This window comes from Tursiops truncatus, chromosome 6 (assembly GCF_011762595.2).
Source record: "Tursiops truncatus isolate mTurTru1 chromosome 6, mTurTru1.mat.Y, whole genome shotgun sequence".
Lineage (NCBI taxonomy): Eukaryota > Metazoa > Chordata > Mammalia > Artiodactyla > Delphinidae > Tursiops > Tursiops truncatus.
Window position 1 is genome coordinate 94,379,306 of NC_047039.1, and position 21,599 is coordinate 94,400,904.

At 38.0% G+C, this 21,599-nt stretch overlaps 1 protein-coding gene across 6 annotated transcripts in view; it reads left to right on the forward strand.

Annotated features, from left to right (window-relative positions):
• The window catches only part of HSDL2 (hydroxysteroid dehydrogenase like 2), a 126,221-nt gene that overhangs the window by 92,395 nt on the left and 12,227 nt on the right, over nt 1-21,599 (forward strand). For 5 of the 6 annotated variants that reach the window (XM_019946410.3, XM_019946414.3, XM_019946413.3 and 2 more), the window contains 2 exons: nt 8,664-8,813; nt 12,536-12,664. In XM_019946410.3, coding sequence (XP_019801969.2) covers nt 8,664-8,813; nt 12,536-12,664 — 279 coding nt within the window. The remainder of the gene's footprint in view (nt 1-8,663; nt 8,814-12,535; nt 12,665-21,599) is intronic. The other variant, XM_033858404.2, reaches the window with a different exon arrangement.

Sequence of the window (21,599 nt, forward strand, 5' to 3'; positions counted from 1 at the left end):
GCAGTTTTAGTCATCTGACTCTGGTTGATTAGTGTTCAATTAGCATAGGATTGAGGTCAGACTGGACAACAAAGGCACTAAGGTCAGAGGAGACAAGCAAGGGAATAAAGTTTTGGGGCTTCCCTGGTGGCACAGTGGTTAAGAATCTGCCTGCCACCTCAACACATAAGGCAAATACTAACAGCCATAAAGGGGAAATCGACAGTAACACATTCATAGGAGGGGACTTTAACACCCCACTTTCACCAATGGACAGATCATCCAAAACGAAAATAAATAAGGAAACACAAGCTTTAATGATACATTAAACAAGATGGACTTAATTGATATTTATAGGACATTCAATCCCAAAACAACAGAATACCCATTATTGTCAAGTGATCATGGAACAGTCTCCAGGATAGATCATATCTTGGGTCACAAGTCAAGCCTTGGTAAATTTAAGAAAATTGAAATTGTATCAAGTATCTTTTGCAACCACAATGCTATGAGACTAGATATCAATTACAGGAAAAGATCTGTAAAAAATACAAACACATGGAGGCTAAACAATACACTACTTAATAACGAAGTGATCACTGAAGAAATCAAAGAGGAAATCAAAAAATACCTAGAAACAAATGACAATGGAGACATGACAACCCAAAATCTATGGGATGCAGCAAAAGCAGTTCTAAGAGGGAAGTTTATAGCAATACAATCCTACCTTAAGAAACAGGAAACATCTGAAATAAACAACCTAACCTTGCACCTAAAGCAATTAGAGAAAGAAGAACAAAAAAACCCCAAAGTTAGCAGAAGGAAAGAAATCATAAAGATCAGATCAGAAATAAATGAAAAAGAAATGAAGGAAACAATAGCAAAGATCAATAAAACTAAAAGGTGCTTCTTTGAGAAGATAAACAAAATCGATAAACCATTAGCCACACTCATCAAGGAAAAAAGGGAGAAGACTCAAATCAATAGAATTAAAAATGAAAAAGGAGAAGTAAGAACTGACACTGCAGAAATACAAAAGATCATGAGAGATTACTACAAGCAACTCTATGCCAATAAAATGGACAACCTGGAAAAAATGGACAAATTCTTAGAAATGCACAACCTGCCAAGACTGAACCAGGAAGAAATAGAAAATATGAACAGACCAATCACAAGCACTGAAATTGAGACTGTGATTAAAAATCTTCCAACAAACAAAAGCCCAGGACCAGATGGCTTCACAGGCGAATTCTATCAAACATTTAGAGAAGAGCTAACACCTATCCTTCTCAAACTCTTCCAAAATATAGCAGAGGGAGGAACACTCCCAAACTCATTCTACGAGGCCACCATCACCCTGATACCAAAACCAGACAAAGATGTCACAAAGAAAAAAAACTACAGGCCAGTATCACTGATGAACATAGATGCAAAACTCCTCAACAAAATACTAGCAAACAGAATCCAACAGCACATTAAAAGGATCATACACCAGGATCAAGTGGGGCTTATTCCAGGAATGCAAGGATTCTTGAATATATGCAAATCAATCAACGTGATACACCATATTAACAAATTGAAGGAAAAAACCATATGATCATCTCAGTAGATGCAGAGAAAGCTTTCGACACAATTCAACACCCATTTATGATAAAAACCCTGCAGAAGGTAGGCATAGAGAGAACTTTCCTCAACATAATAAAGGCCATATATGACAAACCCACAGCCAACATCGTCCTCAGTGGTGAAAAACTGAAACCATTTCCACTAAGATCAAGAACAAGACAAGGTTGCCCACTCTCACCACTCTTATTCAACATAGTTTTGGAAGTTTTAGCCACAGCAGAGAAGAAAAAGAAACAAAAGAAATCCAAATTGGAAAACAAGAAGTAAAGCTGTCACTGTTTGCAGATGACATGATCCTATACATAGAGAATCCCAAAGATGCTACCAGAAAACTACTAGAGCTAATCAATGAATTTGGTAAAGTAGCAGAATACAAAATTAATGCACAGAAATCTCTGGCATTCCTATACACTAATGATGAAAAATCTGAAAGTGATATTAAGAAAACACTCCCATTTACCATTGCAACAAAAAGAATAAAATATCTAGGAATAAACCTACCTAAGGAGACAAGAGACCTGTATGCAGAAAATTATAAGACACTGATGAAAGAAATTAAAGATGACACAAATAGATGGAGAGATATGCCATGTTATTGGATTGGAAGAATCAACATTGTGAAAATGACTCTACTACCCAAAGCAATCTACAGATTCAATGCACTCCCTATCAAACTACCAATGGCATTTTTCACAGAACTAGAACAAAAAATTTCACAATTTGTTTGGAAACACAAAAGACCCCGAATAGCCAAAGCAATCTTGGAAACGAAAAATGGAGCTGGAAGAAGCAGACTCCCTGACTTCAGACTATACTACAAAGCTACAGTAATCAAGACAGTATGGTACTGGCACAAAAACAGAAATATAGACCAATGGAACAGGATAGAAAGCCCAGAGATAAACCCACGCACTTATGGTCACCTTATGTTCGATTAAGGAGGCAGGAATATACAGTGGAGAAAGGACAGCCTCTTCAATACGTGGTGCTGGGAAAACTGGACAAGTACATGTAAAAGTATGAAATTAGAAAACTCCTTAACACCACACACAAAAATAAGCTCAAAATGGATTCAAGATCTAAATGTAAGGCCAGACACTATCAAATTCTTAGAGGAAAACATAGGCAGAACACTCTATGACATAAATCACAGCAAGATTCTTTTTGACCCACCTCCTAGAGAAATGGAAATAAAAAGAAAAATAAACAAATGGGACCTAATGAAACTTCAAAGCTTTTGCAGAGCAAAGGAAACCATAAACAAGACCAAAAGACAACCCTCAGAATGGGAGAAAATATTTGCAAATGAAGCAACTGACAAAGGATTAATCTCCAAAATTTACATGCAGCTCATACAGCTCAATAACAAAAAAACAAACAATGCCATCCAAAAATGGGCAGAAGACCTAAATAGACATTTCTCCAAAGAAGATATACAGATTGCCAACAAACACATGAAAGAATGCTCAACATCATTAATCATTAGAGAAATGCAAATCAAAATTGCAGTGACACATCATCTCACACCGGTCAGAACGGCCATCATCAAAAAATCTAGAAACAATGAATGCTGGAGAGGGTGTGGAGAAAAGGAAACACTCTTGCACTGTTGGTGGGAATGTAAATTGACAGAGCCACTATGGAGAACAGTATGGAAGTTCCTTAAAAAACTACAAATAGAACTACCATACGACCCAGCAATCCCACTACTGGGCATATACCCTGAGAAAACCATAATTCAAAAAGAGTCATGTACCAAAATGTTCATTGCAGCTCTATTTACAATAGCCAGGACATGGAAGCAACCTAAGTGTCCATTGACAGATGAATGGATAACGAAGATGTGGCACATATATACAATGGAATATTACTCAGCCATAAAAAGAAATGAAATTGAGTTATTTGTAGTGAGGTGGATGGTCCTAGAGTCTGTCATACAGAGTGAAGTAAGTCAGAAAGAGAAAAACAAATACTGTATGCTAACACATACATATGGAAACTAAGAAAGAAAAAAAAAGGTCATGAAGAACCTAGGGGTAAGATGGGAATGGAGACACAGACCTAGTAGAGAATGGACTTGAGGATGTGGGGATGGGGAAGGGTAGGCTGTGACAAAGTGAGAGAGTGGCATGGACATATATACACTACCAAACGTAGAAAAGATAGCTAGTGGGAAACAGCCGCATAGCACAGGGAGGTAAGCTCGGTGCTTTGTGACCACCTAGAGGGGTGGGATAGAGAGGGTGGGAGGGAGGGAGACGCAAGAGGGAAGAGATATGGGAACATGTGTATATGTATAACTGATTCACTTTGTTATAAAGCAGAAACTAACACACCATTGTAAAGCAATTATACTCCAATAAAGATGTTAAAGAAAAAAAAATAGAATCCGCCTGCCAGTGCAGGGGACACAGGTTCGTGCCCTGGTGTGGGAAGATCCCACATGCCGAGGAGCAGCTAAGCCCATGGCCCACAAATACTGAGCAGCCTGCGCTCTAGAGTCCACGAGCCACAACTACCGAGGCTGTGTGCTGCAACTAATGAAGCCCGCGTGCCTAGAGCCCGTGCTCTGTAACAAGGGAAGCCAGTGCAATGAGAAGCCCCTGCACCGCAACTAGAGAAAAGCCAGCGCACAGCAACAAAGACCCAACGATGCAGCCAAAAATAAAATAAATAAAATAAATAAATTAAAAAAAAAATTACTGCTTGACTGAGGAAGACAAATATTATTTTAAAAAAAGGGAATAAAGTTTTGAATAGAGAGACTAATCATAAACCTGGTAAACTTGTTTTAGGGGAACTTGGTTTCATTTGTTTCCCAAAAGTTTCCATATTTGTTGTGTACTGAATGTACCTTTCAAATATATTACTGGGGTTTTTTTTTGTCTCCTAAAGTTTTATTGTCTTGTGCAGAGTCATCATACTATGTTTAAATATTTCAGGTGATAAATGATGCAGTTTATCTCTTGGCAAGTGTCTTTCAAGGCTACACTGTAGTTTTTGCTGCCATCTCCTTGGCGTCTCAGATGATAAAGATGATATATTGATTAATAGACAAATCACCTGAAGTAGGAGTTCCAGCAGTTATTATATGACAAACTTAGTTCTGTCTGGTATTATACCTACTAAAACCAAATACATTCCTATATATTTTCTGCCTCCAGAAACTTGAAGGAAGCCTGTGTCTTTGCTTTCCTCACTTTTAGCAGCCTCTGCTTGGTCCAGTTCTGCTGAGTTTAGGTCTTGTTTCTCTGCTCAGCCTTTATGTTGGCTATATAAAATTACATAGTTAGACATAGAAGAAAATGAAGAGGAAGCATTACCCAGTCAGACTGCCTGGGTTGGAATTCCTGCTGTGCCACATACTGCCATGTAACCTTAGGTGTGTCACTGAGTATTCCAATTGCCATTTTAAAACCTCACTCCTTTTTACTTTACTCTTGAATTGTGTTTATTTTATTAGACATATTGAAATGCTTTCTTAAACAAGACACGTTATAAATAAGAAGGGGGAAACTAAGTTTTTATATTTATTTTATATCTGGTCACCTTCATGAGTTTTTATCTTGTTTTAGACTTCTAATAGTTTCTAATAGACAGTTACTGAACGCCTAGACTTTGGGATAAGACAGATCTGGGTACAAGTCCTGTCCCTGTCACTTGTATCTGTGACCTTGGACAAGTCACTTCAGCTCTCTGAAACAGTTTTCTCAGGTCTCACTTTCCTTATGTGAGTATCATGAGGATTAAGTATAATAGATAGTGCATCATATTGTGAAATTTATATAGTAAGTCCCCTATAAATGTTAGTTGATGTAATTATCATTGAGTAATTATCTTGAATTTCCTAAATGCCCAAACTTACTGTCTACATATAATAATAGTATCTTACAGGATTATTTCTGGCATATTTCTTAATATACTGACTCGAACTTCCAGGAGAATTTGGAAATATTTATTGAAACTATTTTAGGTATTCTTATTTTATTCTTAATTTTAATGGGAAAATCTTTAGATTTTACCCATAAGTAAGGTATTAGATGTTGGTTAAGATTTTTTTTATCAGTTATTTAGATTAATGTCTACATTTTTATTATATATTTTCTATATTTTATTTTTTGTTATATTTTGAGTATGGCAGTCAATTGGGTAACTTCTTTTTTCTATGTTCTTTTCCTTGAAGTTTTGACATATCTCACCTACTTGGTTATTTGAGTCTTTTCTGAAGTTGTTTCTTTGAAAATGTTTTTATTTTGTCATTCAATTATTGGCTTTTTCTAAAATAAAAGAACTAGAACTGTCCATTTGAAGTTCTAAAATTTATTTAAGGGTTGACATGTAGTATTCATTTATAATTTAAAATTTTTCATATTTATTTTATCCCTTTTCTCTTTTTAAAGTTTTTTTCTCTTTTTCTTTGATTAAATTTTCCAGAAAGTTGCCATATTTTACTGTATCTTATTGGTTTTTCTCAAAAGAACCAGATTTTAAATTTTATTTCATTTTTCATTCTACTGCTTTTCTCTTTACTGATTATTTCTTTTTATAACAGCTTTGAGGTATAATTTACATATACCAAAAATTCACCATTTTAAAGTATGTAGTTAAGTGATTTTTAGTATATTCACAAAATTCTGCAACCATTTGATTCATTACTTTAAACATTTTTGCTTTATTATTTTTTCTGCTTTCTTTGAGGTTGCACGTTTTTGTTCCTTTTCTTGCTTGTTAGGCTAATATTCATTTTTATTCCTTTAAAAATAATAAAATAATTTTGACTGTGCATTTACCCCCTTAATGTAACTTTGGCCACATCCAATAGATTTTGTAATGTAATTTAATCAATTTTGATACCATTTTAAATTAATTTGTATAGAAAAGCTTAGTACAGAAAAGCATAAAGAAAATTTTTTAAATCACATGTAACCCACCATCCAAGTATAAATACTGTCTGTATTTTGGCTTATTTGTTTCCAGTCTCTTTTATTTTTTGAAAATATAACTTAAAATTCATATCTACAAATATATACTTTACCTGAGTGGATCATATTATATTTAATTGTATATTCTTTGTTTTAGTTAACATTATATTGTGAATATTATCCAGGTCTTCAAAAACAAAGTTTTGAAATTGGCAACTTAGTATTGTATCACATGAATGTAATATTTATTTTAGTGGCTTGTAATTGTTTCATTTTATAAATGTTACAGGATTTTCTTATAGTGGATCACTGAAAGTTGATAATCAGTGGGAGGGTTCCTGATACATACTATGAAACTTCCTTCCAGAATTATAAATATTGGCATTATATGAGTACCTCCCTCACTACACTGTCAGCATTAAATATTGAAATACATATCTGAATTTTTAAAGTGTCTTCAAAATACCATAATAATAATGTATTCTTTGCTCCATTGGATCTTAAGTATTTCATCTTTAATATCTGCTGAACTTTATGAGAAGGATTTTACTGTTTATTTGTGTCTGGAAACATCATAATGGAAGGTAGTTTATATTCAATAAATTTAGGATACTTTCGAATTGGTTATGTTATACTCTGGAGTATCTTTATGCTGTCAGTTAGATTTTATTTAATAGCCTTTGGTGAGTTATATTGGACAAGACGGCTGGGTATAATTTGAGCTGGGAGATAGGTGGAGAGTTAATCTTCAGCCTAGAGTACAGATTGTCCTTTGGGTTAGTTTAAATAACAAATTATTCTCAACTGTTTCTGGGGGCAGCCAAACTGCCCACAAATAATTCCAGGAGGATAAATAAAGACACAGAGGTTGGTATTGGGGGACAGCTTCATGCTATGGGATTCGAACAGTCCTATGCACTGCAGATCTCCCCTGGCTCATCATATGCTGAATGGTTATGGCCAATGGTTTAAGTGAATACAAATTTTTTTTAAATTAATTTATTTATTTTTGGCTGCATTGGGTCTTCGTTGCTGCATGTGGGGCTTTCTCTACTTGTGGCAAGCAGAGGCTACTCTTTGTTGTGTGCGGGCGTCTCATTGTGGTGGCTTCTCTTGTTGCGGAGCACGGGCTCTAGGCACGTGGGCTTCAGTAGTTGTGGCACGCAGGCTCAGTAGTTGTGGCTCATGGCTCTAGAGCACAGGCTCAGTAGTTGTGGAGCACGGGCTTAGCTGCTCTGTGGCATATGGGATCTTCCCGGAGCAGGGCATGAACCTGTGTCCCCTGCATTGGCAGGTGGACTCTCAACCACTGCACCACCAGGGAAGCCCAGTGAATACAAATTTTAAAATGTTGCAACCTCTATTCTCCTGACCTTGCGTTTCTAGGTAGTGGGGCCTTCATGAGACTAATACGTGGTTTGACCTACCTCTTCATCTAGTGGGAGGGACCAGTCTGATTGAGATTGAGAGAATAAACGAGTTTGTGTGGTTTGGACCCTTTTGAGCCTTCTTTCTTTCAGAGTAGACTATCCTCAGTTTTCACACGATCTTTACTTACAGAGGCATTTCCATTCCTTAATGGGAGGAGGCAGGTTCAATCCAGGGATGAAAAGACTAGGTTAATATATTTAATTTAGAGGTAAAGTTATTGAGAAGTTCACTTGGCTGTTGATTTAAGCTACAGTCGCCAATTCATCTCCACTCATTTACACAGTTGATATTCTGATCTCCACCTTTCTGACTCCACAGTTGTCTTTTCTCATTTGGTTTTGGAACTCAGGGACAATGATAAAGGAGTGATTAATTGTTACCACTAAAACTCTGATAGGTTGTTTAAATCTGTTTATTATAAACACTGTATAAATTAGTGGGTTTTTTTAAAAGCTAATCTGAGACGTAGTCTTTTACTTGAAGAGTATAAACCATTTACATTTATAATCGTAACTGACATATTTGGCTGTTATTCCATCAGTTTGATTTATGCTTTTATGCTTCAAGATGCCACTGAATGTATTTAAGGTCATTTTGGTTAAATGGGTCTAATTGGTAGCAAGTCTGTTTGCTAATTAATTAATTTTGTGTGTGACCTTACATTGCCTAGGCTTTAAAGGTACTTATATCAATAACATTTTATAGGTGCTCTTCCAGAACTGAAAGAAAAGGAGGCGCAGCCACCACCAAAACCACGTTCTGGAGCTGTGGAAGGGACATTTAGAATTGTTAAGGACTCTCTCAGTGATGATATTGTTAAAGCCACTCAAGCAATCTATCAGTTTGAACTCTCAGGTAAGGGTTACTTCTGGTAATCTGGAGCTTTTATGAAACAAAGTAGGATATTTCCCTTGGAAGTATATCAGCCTCCAGTAGTAATAACCTGGAATAGTTGGCTATATCCAGACCCTTACCCGAGAATGTAGACATTTAAGAATAGCAAATAACTACTGATTTGTATTTTTGTGTTTTCTTTTTGGTTTTTGTCCATCTATTAAGTTCCTGATTTGTGGTTACCATGGGGTTCATATATGTTGATCCATAATTATATCTATTTGTTTTAAACTGGTATTTCCACATATAGGTAATAGACCTGTTTTCTGCTTGTTTTTTTTGGTTGGTTTTTGGTTTTTTTTTGTTTGCGGTACACGGGCCTCTCACCGCTGTGGCCCCTCCCGCCGCGGAGCACAGGCTCCGGACGCGCAGGCCCAGCGGCCACGGCCCACGGGCCCAGCCGCTCCGCGGCATGTGGGATCCTCCCGGACCGGGGCACGAACCAGTGTCCCCCGCATCGGCAGGCAGACTCTCAACCACTGCGCCACCGGGGAAGCCCTCTACTTGTTTTTGTAGTTCTTCTCTGTTCTACCAATTTGTTTTTTTTTTGTTTTTTTTTTTGCGGTACGTGGGCCTCTCACTGTTGTGGCCTCTCCCATTGCGGAGCACAGGCTCCAGACGCGCTCGCTCAGCGGCCATGGCTCACGGGCCCAGCCGCTCTGCGGCATGCGGGATCCTCCCGGACCGGGGCATGAACCCGTGTCCCCTGCATCGGCAGGCGGACTCTCAACCACTGCGCCACCAGGGATGCTCCCAATTTGTATTTTTAAGTTAATATCAGTGCATATGGACATATGTAAAATAAAATTCCCTTACAGATACCAGTGGTAAATAACTCTTTAGTGTATGTAACTGAGAGAAAATCCTATTTAGAAGGATATATGGATCATGACAGATAGTATAATACAGTCATTTATCAACCATGCGCACCTTGCCTGTCTTTTTAATTTTTTTGGCTGCACCACGGGCTTATGGTATCTTACTTCCCTGACAAGGGATTGAACCGGGGCCCACAGCAGTGAAAGTGCCGAGTCCTAAGCACTGGACTGCCAAGGAACTCCCTTGCCATTTTTTACCTTTGAGATTATTCAGGTCAGTCTGAATGCAGTCAGCTTTTAAAATCTCTCAGTATTTTTCTTCTCAACATAGTATTAATGCATGTTGACAAGAGTTTTAAGAATTAGCTACCACAGTCCCATTGTATGCAAACTTTGACATTATCAGTTCTTTTATCCTTTGTCACCTCTATTTTATCTTAATCCATCTGCATCTTCCTGTTTTTACTTTTCTTAGAACCCATGGTCCATTGGTTCAATCACTCTTTTACCTGTATCCTAAACTTCCTGACCTTGTGCTTATGTCACCAACTGTCATAATCCTAGTCCTGGATAATCAAACTCTCTGGCTGCTCCACACTTGCATCCAGGCTGCTAAGTCTTGCTGGAGAAATGGCAGGGGGTGGGGGGGTGGAATCACACCACCCAGTGAATCTGTACCAGTAAAAATTCATCACTGCTCCTCTCCAATGTCAGAATTCTGTGTTTCTGTGGTCAGCTTATTGCCTCATTTTCCACAGTGACTCTTTTAAACCTCTCAGTGTTCCTCAAGTCTCCCATCTCTCCCTTCACCACTTCCCTGCCAGTTTCAGCAGATAAGGTGACCTCCTCTTCCACAGAGATAAGAGAAGCCTACAGACAGGAATTGCTTTACCTTCCTGCCATCTGATAGCTTACTGTTGTAGGCATTGACCTCTCTTCCTCCTCTCCCAACAGGCAGAGCTCAACTCCACATCCGTGCATCCTAAGCTTTAATGTCCATACTGATCACCGCTGGGCATGCTAAAAATGCAATATCTGATTCAGTAGGTTTGAGGTAGGGTCTGAAGTTTGCTTTTCTGATGTGATGACGGTACTGCAGTTCATGGATCACACTTTGAGTAGCAAAGTTCTAGATCCCATTTCCTCTGGCCTCCTCAGGAAATGTGTGCTGTCTCTTCCACCTGTTCATCCTGAAGACTCCTTCCCAGTGGTTTTTTAACATTCCCAAAGTCTATTCTATCTTTCAAAAAATACCAACAGTAACAACCTTCCCAATCACACCCCCCACCCCCCATCTTTCTTCTCTCTTTCAGAGCCAAACTTATTTTCATCTATAATTCACTCTGTTCTGGTGTCATTTTTCTCCATTCCACTGAATTTGCTCTCACCAAGGTCCTTAGTGGCTTCTGTGTCACCAGTGGGCATTTGTCATTCTTACCTTGTCACCACTCTGCAACATTTGATGCTGTTGACCTCTCTTTCCTTCTGGAAACGCTCCATTGCTTTTTTCTGCGTCTGTAATCATGTCTTGTCAGTCTCCTGTGCTAGATGCTTCTCCATCCTTTCCTTAAATGTTGATATTCTTCAGGTCACTGTCTTAGCACTCCTTATACTCTACAGACTTTGTCTAGGAAAACCCCAACCCCTCACATACCTTTAGTGACCATAGGGGCTGATTCCTTATGTATCTATCTTCCTAGCCCAGTCAGACTTCAGTTGACATTTTCATTTGGCTGTCACAAAGGTACCTCAATCTGAAAATGTCCGTAACAACTCACCATTCCCAATACCTGCCTTTGGCACTACTTGTTAAATCTGCTCTTCTTCAGTAGTCCTCTCAATAAAAAACACAGCAATATTTACCCAGCTTCCCAAGCCAGAAACTAGCAAAGCAGATCGTTCTTCTGCACCCTCCCTACCTTTTCCTCTTCATTCAGTCAGTTACCTAGTTTTGTGATACTGCTTTGAAGTTCTCTCTCAAATATGCGGACTTTTTTCCATTTCCGCTGCGATCCTGACCCAGGCATACATCCTCAAGCTCCTGAACAACCCCAGTACCTTCCTAAATTGTCCTCTGTATCCTCTTTATCCCTCTGCAATATCTTCTCTACACTGCTGTTAGGGTGATCTATTTAAAATACAAACCTAATGTCATTCTCCTTCCATGGCGTATGGATGAAATCAGCGAACCCTTTACATGGCTTACTGTGCTCTGCATCTGGACTGCCTAACAAGCTTATCTGAGGCCACCATCCACTCTCTTTGTACATTCCAGTCCTTCTGTTCCTTTTTTCAGGTCCTCATCAAGCAAATATTATTTATTTATTTATTTATTTGGCTGCGCTGGGTCTTAGTTGAGGCATATGGTATCTTCGTTGCCGCGTGCAGAATCTTTAGTTGCAGCGTGTGGGATCCTTAGTTGTGAACTCTTAGTTGTGGCACGCGAACTCTTAGCTGTGGCACGTAAACTCTAGTTGCAGCATGTGGAATCTAGTTCCCTGACCAGGGATCAAACCTGGGCCCCCTGCGTTGGGAGCACAGAGTCTTAGCCACTGGACCACCAGGCAAGTCCCCCACCTAGCAAATTCTTACTTAACTTTTAAATCTCAGCTGGGCTTTCCTGACTCCACATCACCCTCCACTTCCTGTTTTGTAAGAACCATGTTATTGAAGAGTCTTCAGAGCCTAGCCAAGTGCCTGGCCCATAATAAGTACTTAATAAATACTGGCTGAATTTCTTAGAGGCCTGGGGATTTCAACCTGGGTAACGGCATTATATATGATTATTCTAATTGTACAGTTATTAAGTTTAAGAAAAACAGGGCTTCTTTAACATTTATTTCTGTATCTTTCTTTTCTGTGTAGGTGAAGATGGTGGAACATGGTTTCTTGATCTTAAAAGCAAGGGTGGCAATGTTGGACATGGAGAGCCCTCTGATCGGGCAGATGTGGTGATGAGTATGTCTACTGATGATTTTGTAAAAATGTTTTCAGGTGAGTTTTAACTTCACTTGTTTACTGATTGTTCAAGGAAAATTCTATTAGGTAGGCTTCATTTCTACTAGTTGGACTAAGATATCATTTCCAATAACACATTGGTTACCAGAGGTGCTGAACTTAGCTGCAGCTTGTTTATCAAGAGTAAGATCATGCTTCAATCTTGCCAACTATTGTAATAGGAAACTGCAGCCATCTCCCATGGCCCAGTGACCCTGCTTTCTGTGGAATCCATCACTAAGAAGAGGGTCTGCATAATTTTCTGCTCTGCCCATGTATCTCTAAATGTGCCAGAAAAATTTTAAGGGTAATTTTTTTCTATTTTCTACTCTTAAAACACTACTCTAGATAGTAAGTTAATTAACACATGTACTTATTAGAAGCAGCACTTTAAAATTTTTTTTTAATTAATTTATTTTTGGCTGCATTGGTTCTTCATTGCTGCGTGCAGGCTTTCTCTAGTTGCGGAGAGCAGGGGGCTACTCTTTGTTGCGGTGGGTGGGCTTCTTGTTGCAGTGGCTTCTGTTGCAGAGCTTGGGCTCTAGGTGCGTGGGCTTCAGTATTTGTGGCACGCGGGCTCAGTAGTTGTGGCTCGTGGGCTATAGAGCACAGCCTCAGTAGTTGTGGCGCACAGGCTTAGTTGCTCCTCAGCATGTGGGATCTTCCCAGACCAGGGATCGAACCCATGTCCCCTGCATTGGCAAGCGGATTCTTAACCACTGCACCACCAGGGAAGTCCCAGAAGCAGCACTTTAAACAAAAGTATTGTAACATTTTAATCTGAAGATCCTAAAGATTTATTTAATGAGTTATAAATGTTATTTATTCTTTATTCTGTTTTAATCTTCATAAATTGAAGATCATAATGTATTCTGTGCCCTGTAAGTCTCACTTTCCATTTCTAACCCAGGATGCTAATGGCCTACATACTATCTGAGCCAGTTTGTATGTGATGTTACTAATGATTGAGGTTTCTTCAACTTCCCCCCACCTTTTTTTAAACAGTAGTGCTAAATATTCAAGATACAAAAATTAGAAAATATGCTTAGGAAAAAAGAAAATAAATAAAATTATTTTTTATTGTACTACTGAAAGATAACCATCAGTTGATTTTTGGTTTAAAGTCATATATATATTTTTATGAATGTATATAAATATATAAGTGTACTTATAAAAACAAGATTATAGCATTACTGCTGTTTGGTAACTTTTTTCACTTTGTACTTAGTACATTATAAGTACTTAGTACTTAAAAGTACTAGTGTACTTAAAAGTACATTAAAAGTATTTAGTACATTATAACGTCTTTTAATGATAATGAATAGTTATCGCTTTAATCATTTTTTAAAAATAAATATATTGATTGATTGATTTTTGGCTGACTTGGGTCTTTGTTGCTGCGTGCAGGCTTTCTCTAGTTGTGGCGAGCGGGGCCTACTCTTTGTGGCGGTGCACGGTCTTCTCATTGCAGTGGCTTCTCTTATTGCGGAGCACGAGCTCTAAGCATGCGGGCTTCAGTAGTTGTGGCTCGTGGGCTCTAGAGCACAGGCTCAGTAGTTGGGGCACATGGGCACTAGAGCACAGGCTCAGCAGTTGGGGCACACGGGCTTAGTTTCTCTGTGGCACATGGGATCTTCCTGGACTAGGGCACGAACCTGTGTCGCCTGCATTGGCAGGCGGATTCTAAACCACTGTGCCACCAGGGAAGTCCCTCTTTAATCATTTTAATAGTTTCTTTAGTGTTTGTTTAGTGTTTCAAAATCTCTTTCTCTATAGGGCTTAAACATAGTGCTTTGGATGCTAAATAAACGTTTTGTAAATTTGAACCTTATAAATATGCAATATTTTGAACTTAAAGACCTTTAAAAATAAAAAAAATTATTGTCAATTTCTAAACAGAAATAACAGTAATTATAGCTAATACGTATATGATTACTGTTGAGTTAAGCAATATTCCCAATAATGGTTTGAGATAAAAGATTTTCTCTACTTTATAAAAAGGGAGACTGAAGTATTGCTTAATTAAATAATTAACCCAGAGTCACTTGGTGGGTGAGTCAATGTTGGAGTTAGAATTCGAATCCAAGCTAACTCGCCAGCTCATGCACTTCTAAATTATGCTATTTTGCCCTCCAAAGGTGAAAGAATCAAGTTACCTCCTTAATTTACGTTTTATTTATGTAGCATAAACTTGTAATGGGCTTTCCATTTATATCTTTCTGGATAGGCTCCTGGATAGGCTAGGGGAGGTCAGTGAGCTAAACGAGTGATTTAAAAATATATATATATATTCTTATAAGGTTTATTTTATTTTATTTATTTATTTTGGCAACGCCAAGTGGCACGTGGGATCTTAGTTCCTCAACCAGGGATCGAACCCACACTTCTTGCAGTGGAAGCGCAGAGCCTTAACCACTGGACTGACAGGACAGTCCCTTATAAGGTTTATTTTATAGCAGCAGTTCAGATTGGGAGCAAATAACTTTGCTTCTGCTTCTTACGTCTTTTCATTCTTATTCTTTATCCCATCTACTGTCTTTTGAATGGGCGCAATTTAGACCTTATATCCTAAACATACTCTTTTAAGAAGCCATAGCCATTTCTGTGACCTAATCTATAGAGTGGATATGTTATAAATATAAAAAATTAAAGCAACTAGTGATCAACTATTCAAAATCTCTCTTTTTGGCTACTAGAGGCCACTGTATAGTAAAGCATTATAATAGAAAGAAAATATATTGTACAAGATTACCTGATTAATATATCGGGAAGAGAAATATATACACACACACATACATATAAAATTGTTCTTACTAGTAGTTTGTTTAAAAGTTATTTTTTAGAACAGTTTTTTTAAGGTATAATTTACATACCATAAAATCTACCCATTATTAAGTATATATGATTTTTAGTAAATGTATAGGGTTGTACAACCATCACTTATAATCCAGTTTGAACCAGACAAAGATGTCACAAAGAAAAAAAACTACAGGCCAATATCACTGATGAACATAGATGCAAAACTCCTCAACAAAATACTAGCAAACAAAATCCAACAGCACATTAAAAGGATCATACCATGATCAAGTGGGGTTTATTCCAGGAATGCAAGGATTCTTCAATATATGCAAATCAATCAGCGTGATACACCATATTAACAAATTGAAGGAGAAGAACCATATGATCATCTCAATAGATGCAGAGAAAGCTTTCGACACAATTCAACACCCATTTATGATAAAAAGCCTGCAGAAAGTAGGCATAGAGGAAACTTTCCTCAACATAATAAAGGCCATATATGACAAACCCACAGCCAACATCGTCCTCAATGGTGAAAAACTGAAACCATTTCCACTAAGATCAGGAACAAGACAAGGTTGCCCACTCTCACCACTGTTATTCAACGTAGTTTTGGAAGTATTAGCCACAGCAATCAGAGAAGAAAAAGAAATAAAAGGAATCCAGATCAGAAAAGAAAAAGTAAAGCTGTCACTGTTTGCAGATGACATGATACTCTATATAGAGAATCCTAAAGATGCTACCAGAAAACTACTAGAGCTAATCAATGAATTTGGTAAAGTAGCAGGATACAAAATTAATGCACAGAAATCTCTGGCATTCTTATACACTAATGATGAAAAATCTGAAAGTGAAATTAAGAAAACACTCCCATTTACCACTGCAACAAAAAGAATAAAATATCTAGGAATAAACCTACCTAAGAAGACAAAAGACGTGTATGCAGAAAATTATAAGAAACTGATAAAAGGAATTAAAGATGATACAAATAGATGGAGAGATATGCCATGTTCTTGGATTGGAAGAATCAACATTGTGAAAATGACTCTACTACCCAAAGCAATCTACAGATTCAATGCACTCCCTATCAAACTACCACTGGCATTTTTCACAGAACTAGAACAAAAAATTTCACAATTTGTATGGAAACACAAAAGACCCCGAATAGCCAAAGCAATCTTGAGAACGAAAAACGGAGCTGGAGGAATCTGGCTCCCTGACTTCAGACTATACTACAAAGCTACAGTAATCAAGACAGTATGGTACTGGCACAGAAACAGAAATATAGATCAACGGAACAGGATAGAAAGCCCAGAGATACACCCACACACATATGGTCACCTTATCTTTGATAAAGGAGGCAAGAATATACAGTGGAGAAAAGACAGCCTCTTCAATAAGTGGTGCTGGGAAAACTGGACAGGTACATGTAAAAGTATGAAATTAGAAAACTCCCTAACACCATACACAAAAATAAACTCAAAATGGATTAAAGACCTAAATGTAAGGCCAGACACTATCAAACTCTTAGAGGAAAACATAGGCAGAACACTCTATGACATAAATCACAGCAAGATCCTTTTTGACCCACCTCCCAGAGAAATGGAAATAAAAACAAAAATAAACAAATGGGACCTAATGAAACTTCAAAGCTTTTGCACAGCAAAGGAAACCATAAACAAGACCAAAAGACAACCCTCAGAATGGGAGAAAATATTTGCAAATAAAGTAACCGACAAAGGATTAATCTCCAAAATATACAAGCAGCTCATGCAGCTCAATAACAAAAAAACAAACAACCCAATCCAAAAATGGGCAGAAGACCTAAATAGACATTTCTCCAAAGAAGATATACAGACTGCCAACAAACACATGAAAGAATGCTCAACATCATTAATCATTAGAGAAATGCAAATCAAAACTACAATGAGATATCATCTCACACCAGTCAGAATGGCCATCATCAAAAAATCTAGAAACAATAAATGCTGGAGAGGGTGTGGAGAAAAGGGAACACTCTTGCACTGCTGGTGGGAATGTGAATTGATACAGCCACTATGGAGAACAGTATGGAGGTTCCTTAAAAAGCTACAAATAGAACTACCATATGACCCAGCAATCCCACTACTGGGCATATACCCTGAGAAAACCAAAATTCAAAAAGAGTCATGTACCAAAATGTTCATTGCAGCTCTATTTACAATAGCCCGGAGATGGAAACAACCTAAGTGCCCATCATCGGATGAATGGATAAAGAAGATGTGGCACATCTATACAATGGAATATTACTCAGCCATAAAAAGAAACGAAATTGAGCTATTTGTAATGAGGTGGATAGACCTAGAGTCTGTCATACAGAGTGAAGTAAGTCAGAAAGAAAAAGACAAATACCGTATGCTAACACATATATATGGAATTTAAGAAAAAAAAAATTTCATGAAGAACCCAGGGGTAAGGCAGGAATAAAGACGCAGACCTCCTAGAGAACGGACTTGAGGTTATGGGGATGGGGAAGGGTGAGCTGTGACAGGGCGAGAGAGAGTCATGGGCATATACACACTAACAAACGTAGTAAGGTAGATAGCTAGTTGGAAGCAGCCGCATGGCACAGGGATATTGGCTTGGTGCTTTGTGACCACCTACAGGGGTGGGATAGGGAGGGTGGGAGGGAGAGAGACACAAGAGGGAAGAGATATGGGAACATATGTATATGTATGGCTGATTCACTTTGTTGTGGGGCGGAAACTAACACACCATTGTAAAGCAATTATACCCCAATAAAGATGTTAAAAAAAAAAAAAAGGATTAATCTCCAAAATTTACAAGCAGCTCATACAGCTCAATAACAAAAAAACAAACAACCCAATCCAAAAATGGGCAGAAGACCTAAATAGACATTTCTCCAAAGAAGATATACAGATTGTCAACAAACACATGAAAGAATGCTCAACATCATTAATCATTAGAGAAATGCAAATCAAAACTACAATGAGATATCATCTCACACCGGTCAGAATGGCCATCATCAAAAAATCTAGAAACATTAAATGCTGGAGAGGGTATGGAGAAAAGGGAACACTCTTGCACTGTTGGTGGGAGTGTAAATTGATACAGCCACTGTGGAAAACAGTATGGAGGTTCTTTAAAAAACTACAAATAGAACTACCATACAACCCAGCAATCCCACTACTGGGCATATACCCTGGGAAAACCATAATTCAAAAAGAGTCATGTACCAAAATATTCATTGCAGCTCTATTTACAATAGCCAGGACATGGAAGCAACCTAAGTGTCCATCAACAGATGAATGGATAAAGAAGATGTGGCACATATATACAATGGAATATTACTCAGCCATAAAAAGAAACAAAACTGAGTTATTTGTAGTGAGGTGGATGGACCTAGAGTCTGTCATACAGAGTGAAGTAAGTCAGAAAGAGAAAAACAAATACCGTATGCTAACACATTTATATGGAATCTAAGAAAAAAAAAAAGGTCATGAAGAACCTAGTGGTACTAGTGGTAAGATGGGAATAAAGACACAGACCTACTAGAGAATGGAGTTGAGGATATGGGGAGGGGGAAGGGTAAGCTGTGACAAAGTGAGAGAGTTGCATGGACACATATACACTACCAAACGTAAAATAGATAGCTAGTGGGAAGCAGCCGCATAGCACAGGGAGATCAGCTAGGTGGTTTATGACCACCTAGAGGGGTGGGATAGGGAGGGTGGGAGGGAGGGAGACGCAAGAGGGAAGACATATGGGAACATGTGTATATGTATAACTGATTCACTTTGTTATAAAGCAGAAACTAACACACCATTGTAAAGCAATTATACTCCAATAAAGATTTTAAAATAAATAAATAAATAAGTAAATATAATCCAGTTTGAGAACATTTCTATCAGTCCCTCCAAAATTCTCTGTCCGTTTGCAGTCAATCCCCCTTTTTACTGCCCAGCCAGCCAGACACTAACTTGCCTTCTGTCTCTATAGATTTGCTGTTTCTGGACATTTTATATAAATGGGATTATAAAGTATATAGTCTTTCGTATCTGGCTTCTTTTACTTAGCATAAGGCTTTTGAGATTCATCCATCATGTTGTAGCATGTATCAGTAGTTCAGTTCCTTTTTATTGCTGAGTAGTATTCCGTTGTATTTATCCACTCACCAGCTGGTGGATATTTGGGTTGTTTCAAGTTTTGGGGTATTGTGAATAATGTTGCTGTGAATATTTTCATACACATATTTGTGTGGATATATATTTTCATTTCTGTTGGGTAGATTTCTAAGAGTGCAATTGCTGGGTTATGTGGTAAGTTGATATGTAACTTTTTAATAAACCACCAAGCTTTGCTAAAGTGGCTGCACTAATTTTATATTCTTGTCAGCATTGTATAAAGGTTCAGGTTTCTCCAAATCCTCACCAGCACTTACTAGTGCCTTTTATTTTTTTACAGTGTTATTGAGGTATAATTGATAAATAAAAACTGTATATATTTAAGGTGTATAACATGATGACTTGGTATTTGTATACATTAGGAAATTACTATACTCAAGCTAACACATCCATCACCTTTCATGGTTACCTTTTTTTTGTTGTCATGAGAACACTTAAGATTTACTCTCAGCAGATTTCAAGTATACAGTACAGTATTATTAACTATAGTCACCGTGCTGAACATTAGATCCCTAGAACTTATTCACCTTATAACTGAAAGTTTGTACCCTGAGACCAACATCACAGCATTCTAGTCTCTGCCTCTGTGGGTTTGACTTATTTAGGTTCCACATATAAGTGAGATCATACAGTTTTTGTCTTCTTGTGTCTTGCTTATTTCATGCAGCATAACGTCCTCGAGGTTTATGCATTATGTCACAAATGGCAGTGTCTTTGTTATCATAGCCATTCTAGCGGGTGTGTGGTGGTATCTCGTGCTTTGAATTTTCATTTTCTTAATGATTAATAATATCGGGCATCTTTCCATGTGCTTAATAGCTGTTTATATTTGATGAACTGTCTATTCAAATGTTTTGCTCGTTTTTATTTTATCTTTTTGGCTGCGTTGGGTCTTTGTTGCTGTGCACGGGCTTTCTCTAGTTGTGGCAATCAGGGGCTACTCTTTGTTGTGGTGTACGGGCTCCTCATTGCGGTGGCTTCTCTTGTTGCGGAGCACGGGCTCTTGGCACACGGGCTTCAGTAGTTGTGGCACGCATGCTCAGTAGTTGTGGCGCATGGGCTTAGTTGCTCCTCGGCATGTGGGATCTTCCCAGACCAGGGCTCGAACCCATGTCCCCTGCATTGTCAGGTGGATTCTTAATAACTGCGCCACCAAGGAATCCCTTTGCTCTTTTTTTTTTTTTTTTTTTTTTTTTTGCGGTACACGAGCCTCTCACCGCTGTGGCCTCTCCCGTCGCGGCCTCTCCCGTCGCGGAGCACAGGCTCCGGACGCGCAGGCCCAGCGGCCATGGCTCACGGGCCTAGCTGCTCCGCAGCATGTGGGATCCTCCCGGACCGGGGCATGAACCAGTGTCCCCTGCATAGGCAGGGGGACTCTCAACCACTGTGCCACCAGGGAAGCCCGCTTTGCTCATTTTTTAATTGACTTGTCTCTTTATTATTAAGTTGTAGGAGTTCTTTATAAACTTCAGATGCATGTGACTTGAAAATATTTTCTCTCAATCTGTGACTTATCTTTTCATTTTCTTAGTGGTATCTTTTGAGTTACAAAAATTTTGGTTTTGATAGTCTAATGTGTCATTTTTTTCTTTTATGGTTCATGCTTTTTTCCCCTAAGTATTTCATTCTTTTTTAATGCTACTCTAAATGAAATTATTGTGTTAATTTTTTTTTAATTATTTGTTGCTAGTATACATAAATACATTTGACTTTTGTGTAAATTTTATATCCTATGAATTAACCAGTGAAGCTATTTGGGCCTGGGATTTTTTTGTGGGAAAATTTTTAATTACCAATTTGACTTATTGTTCTATGTCAGTAGCTTTTTTTATTTTTTTACTTATTGATATATAATTCACATACCATATAATTCATCCATTTAAAGTAAACAATTGACTTTTTTTTAGCATATTCACAGATGTTCGCAACCATCACCACAGCTGATTTTA